This window comes from Nelumbo nucifera, chromosome 6, assembly GCF_055504915.1.
Source record: "Nelumbo nucifera cultivar China Antique chromosome 6, China Antique-T2T, whole genome shotgun sequence".
Taxonomy (NCBI): domain Eukaryota; kingdom Viridiplantae; phylum Streptophyta; class Magnoliopsida; order Proteales; family Nelumbonaceae; genus Nelumbo; species Nelumbo nucifera.
The window spans coordinates 65,377,474-65,396,795 of NC_142654.1; the positions used below are offsets into that span (position 1 = coordinate 65,377,474).

At 40.3% G+C, this 19,322-nt stretch overlaps 1 protein-coding gene across 6 annotated transcripts in view; it reads right to left on the reverse strand.

Annotated features, from left to right (window-relative positions):
• Positions 1-5,427: 5,427 nt before the first annotated feature.
• MLH3 (MUTL protein homolog 3) overlaps positions 5,428-19,322 on the reverse strand; it is a 71,842-nt gene continuing 57,947 nt past the window's right edge. For 4 of the 6 annotated variants that reach the window (XM_088889940.1, XM_019199367.2, XM_010272181.3 and 1 more), the window contains 10 exons: positions 15,150-15,223; positions 14,858-15,055; positions 7,886-7,930; positions 7,730-7,783; positions 7,496-7,596; positions 6,826-6,874; positions 6,485-6,544; positions 6,316-6,388; positions 6,114-6,199; positions 5,428-5,762 (listed from right to left, as the gene is read on the reverse strand). In XM_088889940.1, coding sequence (XP_088746066.1) covers positions 5,580-5,762; positions 6,114-6,199; positions 6,316-6,388; positions 6,485-6,544; positions 6,826-6,874; positions 7,496-7,596; positions 7,730-7,783; positions 7,886-7,930; positions 14,858-15,055; positions 15,150-15,223 — 923 coding nt within the window. In that variant the 3' untranslated portion in view covers positions 5,428-5,579. The other 2 variants (XM_088889942.1, XR_016077452.1) reach the window with 2 other exon arrangements.

Here is a 19,322-nt window from a genome sequence, read left to right on the forward strand (position 1 = left end):
GAGTTTCTTTCTTCCCATAGTGTCCAACATACTGCAGCCCTTAGTCCTCTCCACATTGTCCTTCCCCTTTTTATCCGCCACCTGAAAAAGGAAGGGGAGAAAAGGCCATGCATGTCTGATGGGGGATTCCAGTTGCATCCAAATAAGGAGAAAGCCCAATCCCAAATTGACCTCGCGAAGTGGCAAGACACCAGTAGGTGAAAACCAGTCACACCATCTGCTTTACACAGAACACACCACTGAGGTGACAAACAAGTATTGGGTCTCTTCTTTTGGAGTAGATCACCAGCGTTGATTCTTTCCAGATAGGCTTCCCAACAAAAACTGCCAACCCTAGGAAATATAACTCTGCACCAAACCTCACCAACAGGGAAAGGGGAAAGGGTAGGATTGGTCGACTGACTTAAGTCTTTGAAGAACGAAGCACAAGAGAAAATGCCATTGGGGGTAGGTGTCCAAATTCTATAATCTGTCCTAGTGGGGTTTAAGACAACGTTATCAAGAAGTGCAATAAGGCTCGAAAGACTGTCGAAATCTGAGTCCCTCAAATTCCTTCTTAGACCCAAGTTCCACCCAATCCCAGAAGTGGAAGAGGACGGGGTGGTGAAAGACGAGATCGACTCATTATTCAAATTAGAAAGAGCATACAAAGACGAAAACTAATCTCCTGTTCTCCACCCCTACATCTAGCCAATCCAAACCTTCTACCCACACCCTTCTACACACAGGCCTTCTTAGAATAGATTTGAAGTGCTCCACATAGGCCCTAGCAATCTCCTCTTGTTGTACTAACTCAACTCCATCTACTACCAATATGGAAATAAAGGTCTTCATTCTCCTGCCATCTACTAGAGAGTGGAAATACCTAGTGTTTCTGTCTCCCTCTTGCAACCATTTACACCGAGATTTTTGCCTCTAGCTAATTTCTTCCTTGTGCAGGCAGTCCTCTAACTGTCTTCTCAAATCTCTCATGAGATCATTGTCTTCCTCTCCAAATTCTCCCCCTTCCTCTTTAGAGTCAAGGCTTTTAATCTTATCCATCGGGTCTCCCTTTCTTTCTTCTATCCTCCCGAACTCCATCAAATTCCACTCCTTGATTCTTGCTTTCAAGAATTGTAGTTTCTTATGGAATCTCATCCCCTCCCACTCCACCAGCAAGTTACACTCGTGCCACCACTCCCTTACTTTGTTAGGAGACCCTAGATGAAGTAACCACATATTTTTAAATCTAAAAGGGGTAGGACCTCTACACCTCTTTCCTCCTTACATAACACTATGGGCCAGTGATCCGATGTCACCATTGGAAGAGCTCTAGAAGCCAAGGTTCCCCAATGTTCTTCCCAATCCAAAGAGAACAAGAATCTATCCAGCTTAGAGCAAGTGGGTCTAGATTGGAGATTTGACCATGTAGATGGCTTATGTGCTAGGGGAATCTCTTTAAGCTCAAAGGCATCCACAAAACTGTTAAACTTCCTCATGCTTTTGTCACCCTCTGGTTAACCTTACTGGACTCTTTCAAGAATCTGATCACATTGAAATCCCCACCCATGCACCAAGGTCCATCCCACAATCCTCTAATATCAGCCAGTTCCTCCCACAGCTCCTTTCTCTCTCTGTAGTCATTCGGTCTGTAAACATTTGTGAGCACCCACATATAATCATCCTCTTGTTGCTTAAACTTCATGGAAACCGAGTACTTTCTGATCAACTCCTCCAGACTTTCAACCACATCCCTCTTCCACATTATTACAATCCCCCCGGAAGCACCCTACGATGGAGTTGCCACCCAGCTAATCCCCCTGGCTTTCCATACATTCCTTGCCCACTTGTCATTAAACTCCATTCTCTTAGACTCTTGCAACAACACAATGTCTGGGTCATACCGTCTTATTACCTCTTTTATTGTTGCTATTTTCTTTGCACTCCCAATTCCCCTCACATTCCAACTAAGAATCTTCATTCCGCTTCTTTTTTAAAACCCCTTGCCACCTACCCACTACTTTCCCCCTTTCCTTCTATCTCCTTTTACCACGAGCTTCTTGTCTCCTTCTACATCTCTCTACTTCACTCAATCTCCTCTTCTTTGTTATGATCTGCTTCTTCCTCTTCTGTAAACTTTCTTTCAACTCATTCAAATCTTCCAGCCTACAACCCAACCTCCCTATAAATTCTGCTATCGTGTCTTCTCTCACCGATTCCTCCACCCCTACCCTTCCTACAGAATCCCCTTCATCTCTATCCACCTGCCCTTCCTTCCTCTCCTCTGGTCCCACCTCTGTTCTTTCCTCTCCATCCTTCCTCCCTTTCATGTTACCTCCCTCCTTCCCTGCTCTCTCCCCGTAATCCTCTCCATCTCTACCCTCATCTCCACTAATCCCTCCTCTCTTCCTTCCTCCCCTTCCCTCCTCCAGATCAGCTTCCCTTCCACTTCCTTAAACACTTTCAATAATTTCCCACACTTTTCCACTCCTATACCTTTTTTTCCCGCACCTTCCCACATTCCTTCCTTCCCCTCTCCCCCTCCTCAGAGAGCCCGCCTACTAGCTCGGCTGCATATTGGAACAGAAACAGAATCTGGAACCAAAGACACAGGAGACATATTAGTAGCACAAACCGAAATCACATGGTTACCTGGGACTGATGGACAAGCTAGAAAAGGACTGCTCCCGGCCTCCCTCTCTTGTTCTAGAAGTTGGTAAACATTTATCTCCCTAAGTTGGTTGGGAAGTACTTCTGTCCTTTGGTCAACCTGGTGATCTTTCCACTCTACCCCTGGTTCACCCCTAGATGGCGTGTTCCTGCTCTGCTTCCGGTTCTCCCGATTTGCCCCTTCTGATAAACCTTGCACACTCTGTGGTCTTGGGAATGAGATAAGCTAATTGCAATCTTCACCCTGAAATAAGCTTACAATATTCCACCCATCCATGCCACCTCCATCACAACTACCTTCGTTGTTTACACTGCCCACGCTAGTGCCATCAACAGAAAGGTCCTCTGATTCATCATCGCCTTCACTGCACTGCACCCATCCTTCAATCTTCTCTTTCTTCTCTTCAGTTCTTCCCCTAGCGAAACTTGGATTCGGCCTCTCTGAGGAGCGTCGCAAGGGGCTAAGCTCCTTCAGACTTCATCGGGAAACCCACTGTAAAGCCCGCTTCTTCTCTGGTTTCCGGCACTGCGCGCATTCCCCCCTATCTCGCAACTGGGGACGATGATAGACCGTTAACGTTGTCTATCTTAGTCGAAACCCCAGTCACGTGGTTCAATAAAGGCTCACACGCCTTTTTAACAAACTGGGTCGGGCCCGCTGACCTGTTTGGGCCTTTAATAACACCACTAGTAGTCCGCATGGGCTTTTGCTTTGGCCCATTCTTAAACACCCGCAAGCTCACGTGACTTTTAAGGTCACGCATGTCCAACCCCGGGCTCGGTTTGGTTTTATCAGGTCTAGGTTCGGTTCTTCCTTGGACCAACCCCTTTTCCTTGTTCAAAAAAGTCAGATTGGCGTCGATTACAACCTGTACAAAGGACCTACCACCCTCCAGACTGTTCACTGCTTCCACACGCGAAAATCCCACCCCCTGAATGCTACCCTTTTGTTTCTCCAGCATTTGTTTTTCCATTTTAGTGAAAATGCTTTTCTTGTTTGAATCCTCTAACCCTTTCTTGCCACGCAATTCTTCTTCTTCAACCTTCTCATCTCCCTCCCTACGAGCCTCTTTCCAGAGCACCGATTCAATGGATGAAGCCAGCCACACTGAGTAGCATTGTCTTTCAACTAGCACCTCTATCTTCTGAGGAATCTCCTCAGGTTTTACTCCATTCAATAAAATGGAAGTTGAATAAAGGTCTCCCCAAAAAGCACCTCCTAGTGATCCTCCACACATCAAAGCAATGGCTTCAGCAGTTTCTTGCCTAAGAGACGCACCAGCACTCCATCTTCAATAGAGAAATCTTTGGAGCTTGATCCCAGACACCATCTTGATACTGTGAAGTTTCCAAGTTTAGCTTGGATATTTAATGCCTCAACTTCTACTCTATTCTCAAGCAGATCCAGCAAAGCCTTGTCCTTCTCAAAAGGTGTTAAAATAAATGTGTTCTTCAACTTTAAACTTGTTGTTAACAGATCTGCAACTTTCCTCCAGTCTAGAATGTGAGCTGAAGCTTTAACTATCAGTTTACTTTCCCAATCACCTCTCTGTATGTTTACTCCCATTCTATATTTACCTGCCCCAACTATCACTAAAAGAGTCTCTTGCTTATTATTGCTCACCATACTATTAGAACTGTTTATCTTCCTTTTTACTATTACTTCTCTTTTAGCACCCATGCGTTGCAACATTTCACATAAGGCGCCATGAACTGCCTTCCAGCCCGGACTCTTCCTTCCTTCTGGGAAGCAGACCATATGCTTTCTACCCTTGCCAAAAAATTATGTCAAAGAAATAAAATAAGGTTTCTCTTACACTCTACAACAAACCTTCTTCCAGTTTCTGAGAGAAGCTCTTTCCAACTATTTTGTTTGCCTTTGTTACTTGCACCTTCCACAAACTCCTTGAACCCTTCAATTACCCCAAACCTTCTAACAACACCATCCCTCTCTTTGCTTCCCTGATTTTCAAGCTTAGCTAACCATTTAATCTCAGTTCCTCAAATAGGAGCTCCTTAGATTCAATCTTTAAAACTTTTTTCCAACGGCCTACCTCCACAAAATCTCCCATCTTCACAGACTTGCCAGGAGAGTTGCTATCAATATTTCTCACCGTCGTGCCATCGTTCGAAAATTGCAGAGATCTAGTCTACCTTCTTTCATTTTATCCAATATACTATTATATTATTGATATTATATATATATCAAAATATATTTAAAACATTATTTATAATTTTTTTTTATTTAAAAAAATACTATTATCTGAAAACATTTTAAAGATTCAGGTCCCCACGGGGAGCCCATCCCCATTAGGGATCGGGGATGGAGGTTAATTTCAGAGTCGAGATCGGGGCCTTAGGCCCATGATTTCATTAAGGAGTGTTTGTTTTGCCCTTAAGCCCATCATTTTTTATTCCAAAAATACCCCTAACATTTTTTTATATAAAAAACAAAATTGAACAAATGTAGCCAATAGAGTGGTTGCCCATGTCTTACTAAAATTTTTATTTTTATTTTCTTTTGATTAAATTTATTTAAATGAACATTAGGGTCAACATTGTCATCTAATGGAAGATTGATTAAATCCATTACAAACTATAAGTGGTGTTTTAGTAAATCCATGAAACTATAAGAGGTATTTTAACATATGACCCTTTTTATTATTTAGCTTTTTCTTAATAAATCTCGTGCGATGCATGGGTTCCCGCTAGTTATGATATTATTTATAACTCGGTGAAGCACATCACAAACCTAAGATCAGCAAGATAGACACGTGGTGGTCAAACCGCTATTATATTATTAATTCCAAACCAACAACTATATACATGCAACATCAAAAAAGAAAAGAAAACTATACTGCATTTAAAAATCAATAAAAGCATACAACTTGAGATTGCTAAACCTATTTTTATTTGGAGGGAAAATTTCTTCACCCAAAATTATCTCTGGTTGAGTTTAAACGCTGTGATGCACGTTCTAGGCTTGGTTGATGCCGTTGCAACCCATGCCACTGCTCATTTGAACCCCCATGAAACAACTGAAGCTGGGAAATCTGCTTATGCAATGTCTCCAAGTTGACGAGAGGAGCAGTAGTTGGCCGCCCATGAGCGCACTGCAATACAACTCTTCTAGGTCAGATCAAGGAAGGTATTTGGGGCTTTTGGAGACATAAATGTGGTCCAGGAGGCTATTTGGTTGTATATACTGGCATTGGCATAAATACAAGGATACAGAATATACCACTTCGAAGTCCAAATCACTCTCTGATAATTGCAATTCAGTAACAAGAATAATGAACACCGTAGTAGGGATATATTTCATAATGAACAGTCTGAATATACCACTTTACAGGCTTTTGGGGAATATGTAGTAGGGATATATTTCATAATACTTGGTATAGGTTTTGAATCATCTAAAAGCTGAACTTCCCATTGCTTATTGGGAGAACAATGAAACCGTTTACCTGAAAGCATAACGAAGTCTGCTTTAGTTCTTCAACAATTAATGAACACTCTGAAGGTAGCAATGAGTCCCCGAACATGATTGCACCTTAATCATAAAATTCAATGAATTGTTTCAAGAAAGAACGGGCTGAGAGTCTGAGCATAAGGATTTTCTGCAGCATTTGCAGCATATTTGAAAACAGGAAGAATTTATATGCCTACCTCTGCATGCTTTAAAACAAAGGATTCGAAGAACAGATGGTGGCATAGCTGATGATCCATCTGTCTCAGCAAGCTAGAGATCAAAGCAAAAATTGAATAATAAATTGACATACGTTGAAAAATAAGGCAGTTATGACTGAGATAAAAAAAAAAGTTCATAAAAAATCACCTGTTCAAGAAATTCTACAAGGTCTTTGTCAGACAACTTGACACCTAAAATGCAAGGTACCTGCACGGATGGTTGAAAAGAAGACAAACTAGAGTAAACAACATATCCAACAACATGCAAGAGGCAAGAAGCTTTATCTGAATTTGACTCGTACAAAATTTTTGAACATGTACAAGTATCTGGATCAAGTTCCATAACTTTGTCCATTTTATAGAGATGATTTAACACCTTAAAAATACTTTTGTCCATTTGATTTTGTTAAATTATAATTAAACATGGCCCGGGAAAGCTGCAAAAGAAATAATCAATACAAATAAAATGTAAAATTAATGAATTTTCACCGCAATAAGTGTGACAGTAGCAGTCCGCCTATTTAGCACATTCAAGTTCCTGCACAAGAGGTCAAAATTGGTTTTAAAAAGTACACAACAGATAGTTGTGATGTCAATTACGATTCTCCAGGGTTTTGGAACCTCGAAATGAAAATTTACAAGCCTCAAGCAATCTAGGCAGAAAGCATGTCAGATCTCATAAATAATTGATTATCTATGGTATAAACTTAAGAACAAAGCAGGGAACATAATAGGCACATGTTAAGAGAAATGTCTTGCAAGGGTTAAGGCTGAGTAAAAGACTTCATTTGAGCAACATAGAAGTGGAGAGAGATTCTCAAGCTGCTGTAGGGTGGATAAGGAAAAATAGTCAAGGGATTAGGTGTTATATGCACATATTAAGAGAAATAAGCAGCTTAGCAAGAGTTGATGGGTACCAAGAACATCTAACACTCTTACCAATTCACTCATAAGAGGAGTTACTAAGGAATAAATGTTTTGGGTGTTACTAATGGGAACCGATTGTAAAAAAATTTGCAATGGAAAGGGATTAGGTGGTGAAGATTAGCCTAAAAAAAGGCAAAAACTCTTGTACATAACATTTTTTTAGAATAATCAATAAAATTTACACAATGAACAATAAAAAAAATCAATAGGCATGGAAGAACATCCAAATTACTTGGTGAAGGACCCGGAAACCTGATTATTGTAAATCCAACCCCAATTATTTATCTGTTCTGTGTAGTTGTGCAGTAGCTGATATCCAATCTCAGGTAGCACCTGATATTTGAAAAGTAGGAACACGGGTTGAGATGACTAATGAAATAACCTAAGAACCTAGAAGATGTTAATAAATACAAAGTTGAATAGTCAGTGCAACAGAGTTAGCATCAAATCTAGACATAGTACATACCAACTCTTGCTCAGAATCCAGATAAGCAACTGTTCTTCCTTCACCAGACAATACCTGAGAGCACAAATAGCTTAATGAGTTGCAATGTGTGTAGTTGCAAGAACATTTTTTTATTGGTAAGTTTAATTGCAAGAAATTTTGAAAGATGAGACTAACCTTCCGACGCAGTTCTTCTAGTCGGATCCTTTCATCTGCAGCATGCTGTAAAAGAAAGATCCAAGTTAGCAATTTCCAATTAGTGCTTTGCAACTGGCTGGCAAAAGGAAATTCCAACTATGGATGTTGTTAACTTAATCTAGGCAGAAAACTGAATTAGGATCTTAAGTTCAAAAGAGTTGTTCGTCTAGAAAAGATCTAGGATAATCAAATCATAAAACATTTGAAAAATAACAGAAAAATAAAAACACAAATAGTATTGTTGTCTTCTGGGTTTGGCAAATAATATCATGGGCTGCCATACCAAAAGAATGCAACTGCTATGGCATTTTACATGAGATGCAGTAATGTGGAGCATTTGGAGGGAGAGAAATGCAAGGATATTTAAAAATAAACAACCAGAAGTGGGAACTCTAATTGATCTAATTAAAGTGAGAATTGCACACTGATTCTGATAATGTGAAGAATTCCAAGATGTGAATATGGATGATTTGTTAAGAGGATGGCACATTATTGCCAGAGTCAATTAGAAGAGCACAAAGATTAAGTGCCAACCCCATGAAGCTGGCAGACTGAAATTCAACTTTGATGGGTGCGCTTGGGCAATCCTGGTGAATCTGGTGAGGGAGAGGTGGCAAGGGATGAAAGAGGCAGCATTTTGTTGATCTTTGCAGGGGCTGTTGGTTTCAACAATTCCTTGAGAGCAAAGTTGATGGCTTAAATCCAAGGACCCAAGTTGATTGCACAACACAGGTGGAGAAATATACTAATAGAAGGTGACTACCAAGTTTTTATTTCCAGGCATATTTCAGAAGGATAACCTCCCTGGAGATTTTGAGCTTTGGTTAGGGAAGCCAAATCTGTTGAAAGCAGCCTGAACTGCTTGTTCAGGTGGATCCCTAGATGGGTTAACACTCTATCTGACAGATTAGCTAGAGCAGGATTATTTGTACAGGGATGTATATGGGAAAGCCAAGGCCTCGGGTACACTATCTACTCTGGACCTATAGGCTATGGTAACTCCACTAGAGCTGTTATAGAAATGTTACTAGGATTAAGAATGGCAAAGTCATTCAATTATGTGAAAGAACAAGAATTGGAAGAAATTGATATCTTCTTCAACTGAGAAAATAGTACATATATATACAGCCTTGTAGATACTAAAATAGGAAGAAAATCTAATTTCTATAATCAAGCTATTCCTAATTGGGCTAATACTCCATAATTACAGCCTATAATTACAACCTAACTCCATAATTACAGCCTATAATTACAACCTATAATCTCGTAATACTCCCCCTCAAGATGGAGCATAGATGTCAATCATGCCCAGCTTGTTACAAATATAAGAAACCCGAGCTCCATTAAGAGCTTTTGTAAAGATATCTCCTAACTGCTCTCCAGTCTTCACATATGCTGTAGAGATCAAGTTTTGTTGAATTTTCTCACGAACGAAATGACAGTCTATCTCAATATGTTTAGTTCGTTCATGAAAAACTGGATTCGAAGCAATATGAATCGCAGCTTGATTATCGCACCATAGCTTCGCTGGAATTGAGACTTTAAGACCGACCTCAGTTAAGAGTTGAGAAACCCGCATAACCTCACACGAAGCTTGTGCCATTGCTCTATACTCAGATTCTGCACTAGATTGCGACACCACATTTTGCTTCTTACTCTTCCACGAAACCAGATTACCACCAACAAAAACACAATAGCCAGTAGTGGACCTTCGATCAATTTTGGAACTCGCCCAGTCCGCATCAGAAAAACACTCAATATTACTGTGATCATGATTCCGGTACAGTATCACCTGTCCAAGAGCTCCTTTCAAGTAATGCAAGATTTGTTCTAAGGCTGCCCAATGATGCACTGTAGGAGAGGACATAAATTGACTTACAATACTAACTGAGTAAACAATGTCAAGACAAGTCACTATGAGGTAGTTCAACTTTCCAACTAATCTTCTATATCGTTCAGGATCATCAAAAGCATCTCCATCCTTTGTGAATTGCTGGTTAGGAAGCATTGGAGTACTGCATGGTTTGACTCCCAGTTTCTCAGTTTCTGTTAACAGGTCCAAAACATACTTCCTCTGAGACAGGAAAGTGCCTCTTTTACTCCTTGCCACCTCAATCCCCAAGAAGTACTTTAGGTGCCCCAAATCTTTAGTATTGAACTGGCTCTGCAAGAAGGATTTCAAGGATGAGATTCCCTGCGTGTCACTCCCAGTGATAACAATATCATCTACATATACAACAAGTAGAATGATGCCAAATGTGGATTGCTTATAGAAAACAGTATGGTCAGATTTGCTCTTCCTCATCCCAAACCTCTCTACTGCTTGACTGAATTTTCCAAACCAAGCTCGGGGACTCTGTTTTAGTCCATACAACGATTTTCGAAGACGACAAACTTTCCCAGACTCCCCCCGAGCTGGTTGCTCCATATAAACCTCCTCCTGAAGATCTCCATGCAGGAAAGCATTTTTAATATCAAGTTGGTAAAGTGGCCAATCATATGTAGCTGCCAGAGAAATAAATAATCGAACTGAAGTCAATTTTGCCACAGGGGAGAAAGTATCAGAATAGTCCACTCCATATGTCTATGCATAGCCTTTGGCCACCAGGCGAGCCTTTAGGCGAGCCACTGATCCATCAGAATTAAATTTGACTGCAAATACCCACTTGCATCCAACCGCTTTCTTACCAGTAGGTAAATCGACTAGATCCCAAGTACCATTCTCAGTCAAGGCATTCATTTCCTCAAGCATGGCATCACGCCACCCAGGATGGGATAAGGCCTGGTGAACAGATTTGGGAATCCCTACAGAATCAAGAGAGGCAACAAACGAACAAGTAGAGGACAAACGATCATAGGTAACATAAGAGGAAATTGGATAAGTACACTGACGTTTACCTTTCCGAAGAGCAATAGGTAGATCAATGTCACTGGGCATTGGATCCGATGACGAAGAAGAGACCGGTGCCGGACTTGTCACAAGAGGATTAGGTCGTTGAGAATAGACTTGAGTAATAGGTGGTTTTGGTTGAGAAGGTGGTGGTGGTGGTATTGGAACAACACTAGAGTCTGGACCGGTGACATGATACACTAGTAGATCATCATCCTCTTGTGGACACACAGGTGTAGATGGAGCGGTAAAGAAAGGAAGATCTTCATGGAATGTAACATCAGTTGACACAAGATACCTGTTCAAGAGAGGAGAAAAACACCTATACCCTTTTTGGAGACGAGAGTATCCCAGGAAGACACATTTTAATGACTTGGGGTCCAATTACCTGCGGACGAACATCACAAACAAAACAAGAACATCCAAAGATACGAGGTTCAACAGGAAACACAGATTTATTAGGAAACAAAATCTTATAAGGAATTTGATCATTTAGAACAGTGGAGGGCATACGATTAATCAAAAAACACGCTGTAGAAACAGCATCAGCCCAAAACTGTTTAGGAACATGTGTTTGAAATAAAAGAGCCCTACCAGTTTCAAGAAGATGTCCATTTTTTCTCTCAGCCACTCCATTTTGAGATGGAGTATCAACACAAGATGATTGATGGAGTATTCCATTCTGAGCCATGTAGGTCTGAAAGGAATCAGAGAAATATTCTTTGGCATTATCACTTCGCAATGTTTGTATAGACACATCAAACTAGGTTTTTATTTCAGCACAAAAGGTTTTAAAATGTGAAAGCAACTCAGAACGAGATTTCATTAAATAAAGCCAAGTCATACGAGAAAAATCATCCACAAAGGTAACAAAATATCGAAATCCAGTCTTAGACATAATGGGACAAGGCCCCAAACATCTGAATGTACCAACTCAAAAGCATGACTAGCCCTTTTATTAACTCGAGAAATAGATGATAGACGATGATGTTTTGCAAACTGACAAGACACAATCTAAAGAAGATACATCATGAAACTGAGGACATAACTTCTTTAACAAAGGTAAAGATGGATGCCCCAACCGACAATGAGCTTCAAAAGGAGATAAAGTACTAGAACAAGCAATGGTCCGGGGTTCCTGGGTATCCAAAATGTACAGACCTCTTGATTCTCGTCATTTACCAATAATCCTCTTCGTCATAAGATCTTGAAACAGACAATGATTAGGAAAGAATGAGATACAACAGTTAAGAGTACAAGTGAGTTTGCTAACATATACCAAATTAAAAAAAAATTTTGGTAAACTCAATACGGATGACAAAGAAAGTGTTGGTGTGGGATTGATAGTGCTAGAACCAAGGACAGAAGAAATAGAACCATCTGCTAAGGTGACTGAAGAAGGAAAAGTGTGTGATTGGAAAGTGGAAAAGAGACTAGGATTACCTGTCATATGATCTGTTGCTCCAGAATCAATGACCCACTGAGAGGAAGAAGAAAGAAGACATGTATTGGTTTTACCTGACTCAGCAAGGGCAGTGATGGACTAAGAGAAGTTCTTTAATGCCTCTTGATACTGGGTAAATTTCGCGTACTCATCTGCAGAAATTGTAATGGTCTGGTCTGACGATGGATGAGGAGCATCACTCGTAGTTACAACATGAGTTGACTGAGACCCAGAAGACTTCTGGTTTTTCTTTAGCAATTTCTGGCAAGTCCTTTTAGTGTGACCTGGTTCATGACAATAGTAGCAAACTACTCCCTCTGTGTCCTGAGTTCCAGCATTCCGACCACTATTACTGCCACCTCTGGTACTATTCTGAGAACAAGACCGGCCAGTTGATCCACTATCTGTGACTTAGCACCATCAAATTGAGGATTAAGGCCAGCCAAAAAACTCATAATAGCCATTTGTTCACATTGAGTTTGCTGAACTTTGATATCAGTACTGAAAGGTAACAAGGCGTTCAATTCCTCATAAGTGCGTTTGGAATTCATGAAATAGGTCTGAAGAGACTGATCCTGTTGTTCAGCCCGATAGAATGCCTTGCAAACATAAAAAGTACGGGAAATATTTTCTTTACCAGAGAACAGAAAAAACAAATATTCCATTAGTTCTTTTACAAACTCACAATAAGAGACATGACCGACGTACTCATCTCAATAGAATTACAGATTTGCAAAAACAATTGAGCGTCAACTCTTAGCCATTCAGTACGAGTCTCATCAGTAGGAGGGTCCTTAGTTAGATGGTTGTCCTTAGAGATACTCCGTAAATACAAACAAACAACCTTACTCCAGTCTAAATAATTAGTTCCATTTAGTTTTTGTTCAGTGATTTTAGACAAAATGGGGATAACACTAGGCATAGCCAAGTTCTTCTGTTCAACCGCCATCATAAACACAAGAAAATAGACTTTTGACAACCAGCAAAGCCAATAAAACACACTTAAACAGAATCGACAGCAGATGCAACACCCAAACAGCAAGAAATCACAACTGGCATCACCGAAATATCAACTGTATAAAAAGAACAGAGAAGAAAGACTTTCCTGATGGGCAAACAAACACCATAGGAGTAACACCGAGGCTGAGGCGATCATCGGAAAAGAGACTGGTGAAGGTGGGTCTGTCACACGCGCCTCCATGCTCCGGCGCGTGACGGAGGGGCAGAAACTGGTGGCGGCGCGTGTGGCTCACTCGCTGGGTTTCCAGCGATGCGACTTGGTGGGTAGGCCGATCTGGGGATTCCGCTTCCACTGGTAGGGGCAGTGAGATGTAGATGTCACTCGGAATGGGTGACCTAGAGATCGCAGCTTCTGCTCACTTGGGCAACGTAAAGAATTCAAAGCTGCCCACTTGGGCAACGTAAAGAATTCAAAGCTGCTCACTTGGGCAGCAACGGGAAGAAAACCAGAAATTAATTTCAGACTGGAATTGGTGTCTCCAGCTCTGATACCATGTGATAGAACAAGAATTGGAAGAAATTGATATCTTCTTCAACTGAGAAAATAGTACATATATATACAGCCTTGTAGATACTAAAATAGGAAGAAAATCTAATTCCTATAATCAAGCTATTCCTAATTGGGCTAATACTCCATAATTACAGCCTATAATTACAACCTATAATCTTGTAATAAATTACAACAGTCTAGCAGTGGGGGGCTCCAAGGTGGTAGTGGATGGATTAAAAGCAAGACTGAAGGCCCTTGGATGTACAGACACATCATAAGAAGGTAAACCTGGGTAAAATGATTGGCCTATGTTCTAGTTGAAGCATTAGCTAGACATGGGGTTCATAGACACCAACTGTATTGGGGATGAATCGTCCATGGACTGGATGAATTTTGACATAATAATGGTTAGGGGGTAGATATCTGGGGCTAAACAATCAGAAAGAGTGCTTAGCTCAATTTGTGACACATTCATTTGATTCCTTTATTATCAAATCAATAAAGTTTCAGTTATCAAAAAAAGTCGAGAAAATTTTAGATAAAACCAATTCCAGAATATTATTGACATTGATAATAATCTAAGTACCCAAGGAGCAAGGACAATTAAAAGTTGAAAAAAATAAAGGAAAAAAATCTAGAAACCTAAAGCCCAATTTAAAATTTTTCAGAAAAGATTAATTAAGACTAGAAGTTGATTGAAAAAACTAGGAAAATTAAGAGCTGGAAATGGGAAAAAAGCATTAGGAACAAAAAAGGCATAAGAGTATAACTGGAGGGATTCTTGCATCACCATTCAAGGTGGGGTACATAAATTTCCATTGGAAGGATACTGTTACATAGACATATAGGACCATAAGTGGATATTTTGAGATTTTTGGGGACCATGGACCTCTCCTTCTTCCAGTCGTTAAATAACAAAATAAAACAAATCCCACTTGAAATCTTTTACACATCTGATCACAAACTCTAAGTCATACAATTAAAAAGTAAAAAAAAACAGAGGTTCTGTAGCAGCAGAGAAGGCATGCTAAGATCAGGAAACAGCTACTATAAAGTAAAGCAGAAAGCCAACCTGGTCAATGCCCATCAAAAAATAAAAAAGCCCACCTGGTCAATGATAGCTAGTGTTCCACCTGCTATGACAGGGATAAATTTTTTGTCCAGTTGTAGGAGAACCCTGGCATCTTCAAGGCAATCTTTATTGATAGATTTGGGAACTAAAGAATCACCAGTAAGGTGCAAGATCCCAGACAAGATATCAAGTATATCATTTGGATCATGCAGTTTCTCTGGCGCATCATCATCCTAAAGGTGAAGAGCATAAAACATCAGTGAGGTAATGGTGAAAACCTATATATGTTATAAGCTTACTAATGGTAAAATGCTCATGTTCTTTAACTGGAGCCTGTGAATTGCCATCTTGCCACTTGACCCAGGAAAGTTTTGGATCTTCCATATCAACAGGATTGAAGTCTGCAAGGGCAAGAGACTAGTAATGAATATTTTTTCTTTCTTTGGAAGGAAAAAGTAACGTCCGATAATAAGAAATGCAATATGCAAGAGAAATTTCCATCCTTCAAAGTTAGTTGCTAATTTATTAATTATTCTTAAACTTCAGATGAGTTTAAGATTCATGATTGATAAAATCTTCAATACATCAATGATAAAAGTGTTCAAGGCATTATTCCCTTTTCAGTGGTCACAATCAGTGTTTGCAAACCATCATTGACGCAGAGGACAAAAACCATTGACCAAGCTGCTGACTGGGTCTTGTATTTTGACAGTTTTGATCATTTCACCTGGAAACTGCCTGGTTGAATAAATAAAGATAGCAATTATTAAAACAACTAGACACATATATTAATTGACTATATATGAATATTTACCCGGTGCTTTTATCTTTCTCTGCCAAATAGCCATGTTATTACCAAAAATCCCTTCTGCATTCTTATACCTTGATAATTCATCAATGATTGTATTCAGCTTGTTCTTGTCACTTTCAAACATCTGGATTACTTTATAAAGGCCATTTATAATCTCTTCATCTGAATCAATTCTTTCCGCATCATCATAATAAAATTGAGGGATCAAATAGAAACCAGCTGCATGCAATGGTTGGTGAAGTTGACAATCCCATCTCCTATCAATAATCTCAAAAATTTCTGAGATCCATAGTTTTCAAGGCGAGGCTAAGCGACTGGGGGGCACCTAGTCGCCTAGTTGCCTAGGTTGGGCGCCTAGGCGTCACCTAGGCGATAGATTTTTTATGTTAAAAACATAGATCCTAGGGTAGTTCCCTAGGTACCATAACCATATTTCTTTAATAACTATTCATGATTCTCATAAGAAAAGTATAAATTTCATATTAAAGTATAGAAAATCAACATATTCATGAGAGGAAAAGGAATAAGGAAAATAAAATTCAAAAAATATAGGGGCTGAACCCTTATTTTTGTTATAGGAAAAGAAGAAAATAGAAAGTTGTTAGTGTAGGGGTATTTATGTCTTTATACTTATGTTGAGGTTGCTGATCTGTAATATTATATTAGAACTAGTGTCCCTCACTTAAATAAGGGCACATGTGTCTTTTCCATTATATTAATAATATAAAAACATGTCTGGCCGAATGGGAGAGTGACTTTTCCCTAATTCGAACCAGACTTTTCTTCTCTCCTTTTCTCCTCCTTTCTCTCTGTTATGGACGCATTCCTCGGAAAGACGTACCATCGCCGCCGGCAGCAACAGGAACCTGACCCACCGCCAGATTAGATTAGATCATCTTGTTTGTTCTTATCTTATTCTATTGCTCTTATCTTATCTTGTTAGTAAGTTATCAGATTAGGATTAGTTTATCTTATTATCAGATTAGGATTAGTTTATCTTGTTATCAGATTAGAATTAGTTTATCTTGTTATCAGATTAGGATTAGTTTATCTTATTATCAGATTAGGATTAACTTATCTTATCCTTAGCAAGATAGAATTGGAAGTCTCCCTATTCAGCAAGGAGACTCCCTAAGATTACGACTCTTGTAATCTCCTATTTAAGGAGACACCATTATTGAATGAGGATATCGAATATTCAGTCAAGAAAGAGAGTAAAGGAGAGTTAGGTGATCTCTTGAACAAATCACCATTAGTGCGCCTGGATAGGTCCATCAAGAGCAAGGAGGAACAAGGAAAAACAGAGGATTTTCCCCGTGGACCGACCCGTGACGAGATCCTATTCGCGGACCCATAACACACTCTCTCTTTCTTCCTCTTTCTTCTTGTCTGTTATCAAACTAACAGAACTCAAAGGCAGGCCGAATTATAACATGGTATCAGAGCACAACTAAGCAACTCGGATCTGCCCAGATTTCTGTTCTCTGCGCACTCAATCTAGGGTTTTCCCTTGATTTCCCTGCCATCGATTGGAGATAAGGGAAAGGGCTGAAAAGGAGTGGTCGCCCTCTTCCCTTGGAGGTTTCTATGCATCCAGTTGTGTCTTGTGTGGTCGGTTGCTGTGGTTTCTGTGAATAAACCCTAGTTGTTTCTAGGTCAAAGTAGAGAAGAAGATAGAAGAAAGAAAAGAGAAAGAAGAAGGAGAGGAGAAAAGTATTCGGCCAGACTAGAAGAGAGGATGTACAAAAGTACCTCTCCTAGCCGACCCACTTGACTTTTATTCATGAAAACTTGAGTTACAAGAAAGACAATTTTGTCCCTCATAGAAGATGGGACACATAACTTAAACTCAGATACAATAGACATTTCACTTTCAATAAGATACACCAGAATGACCAAAATACCCCTGACTCGAGCATTCTAACACTCCCCCTCAAGCTGGAGAGTATATATCATATAGTCCCAGCTTGTTACAAATGTAATCTATTCTTCCCCGAGACAAACCTTTTGTGAAGATATCTGCCCACTGATTTCTTGAGCTCACATGAGATGTAGTTATTACCCCACTTATCACTTTCTCTCTCACAAAGTGACAATCCACCTCAATATGTTTAGTTCTTTCATGGAAGACCGGATTGGATGAGATGTGAACAGTAGCTTGGTTATCACAGTATAGTTTCATGGGTTTGTCAATTGAGAAACCCATCTCCTGTAGTAGGTTTTTCAGCCATACTAGTTCACATGTGGTATGGGCCATAGCCCTGTACTCTGCTTCCGCACTACTTCTTGCCACCACTGTTTGCTTCTTGCTCTTCCAAGTTACAAGATTGCCACCCAGGAAGGTACAATACCCTGTGGTTGACCTCCTATCTGATATAGAGCCAGCCCAATCAGCATCTGTGTACCCTACTATCTCAAGAGGTCCTCCTTTTTGGTATAACAGACCACGACCTGGAGCACCCGTTAGGTACCTAACAATTCTCAGAACAGCTTCCCAGTGAGGAACCCGGGGATGTTGCATAAACTGACTCACCACACTCACAGCAAATGGTATATCTAGTCGGGTAATGGTCAGGTAGTTCAACTTTCCCACCAACCTTCTGTATCTTCTAGGATTATCAAACTCATCACCTACATCCACACTTAACTTGGCATTGAGTACCATAGGAGTCTCTGCTGGTTTAGCACCTAACAACCCTGTTTCTTCAAGTAGATCAAGAACATATTTGCTCTGGCATAGGTTGATCCCTTGTTTTGACCTCGCAACTTCTATTCCTAAGAAATACTTTAGCTTCCCCAGATCTTTCGTATTGAAGTGGTCCTGTAAGAATTTTTTCAGCCTGTCAATTCCATTGCTGTCACTTCCAGTTATGACAATATCATCCACATACACGACTAGCAAGATTTTTCCATCTTTCGAGTTATAGCTAAACACGGAATGATCAACCTGACACTGTTTCATCCCAAAGGCCTTCACCACTTCACTGAACCTGCCGAACCATGCACGTGGAGATTGTTTCAGTCCATAGATTGCCTTTTTGAGCCTGCACACCTTACCAGCCTCCCCCTGAGCAACAAACCCTGGTGGTTGCTCCATATACACCTCCTCAACAAGATCACCATGTAGGAAGGCATTTTTTATGTCAAGTTGTAGGAGAGGCCAATCATACATAGTAGTCAATGAGATCAACACCCGAACTGAACCAATTTTAGCCACAGGAGAGAATGTCTCCATATAGTCTACACCATATAACTGAGAATAGCCCTTGGCCACTAACCGTGCCTTCAATCGTTCCACACTGCCATCAGGAAGATGTTTCACTGTATAGACCCATTTACACCCAACAATGTGCTTACCAGGAGGAAGGATGGTGAATTCCCACAGTCTTCTTCCATGGCTTGCCGCCACCCTGGAGAGGCAAGGGCTTCCTGTACAGTCTTGGGAATGGGAACTGAAGAGAGTAATGATATAAACTTGCAATGGGAAGCAGAAAGGTGAGCAGTGGAAACATAGTCTGAAATGGGATGAGAAGTACAAGTACGTTTACCTTTCCGCAAAGCAATAGGGAGATGAAGATCTGAGGGAGGAGCAGTAGCAGGATCTGTCGACGGGTGCCAAAGTGGAGGAGAAGCCGAAGCACTTCTGCGAGTATACAGTTGAGTAATTGGCGGCCTCTCTGTAGTAACCG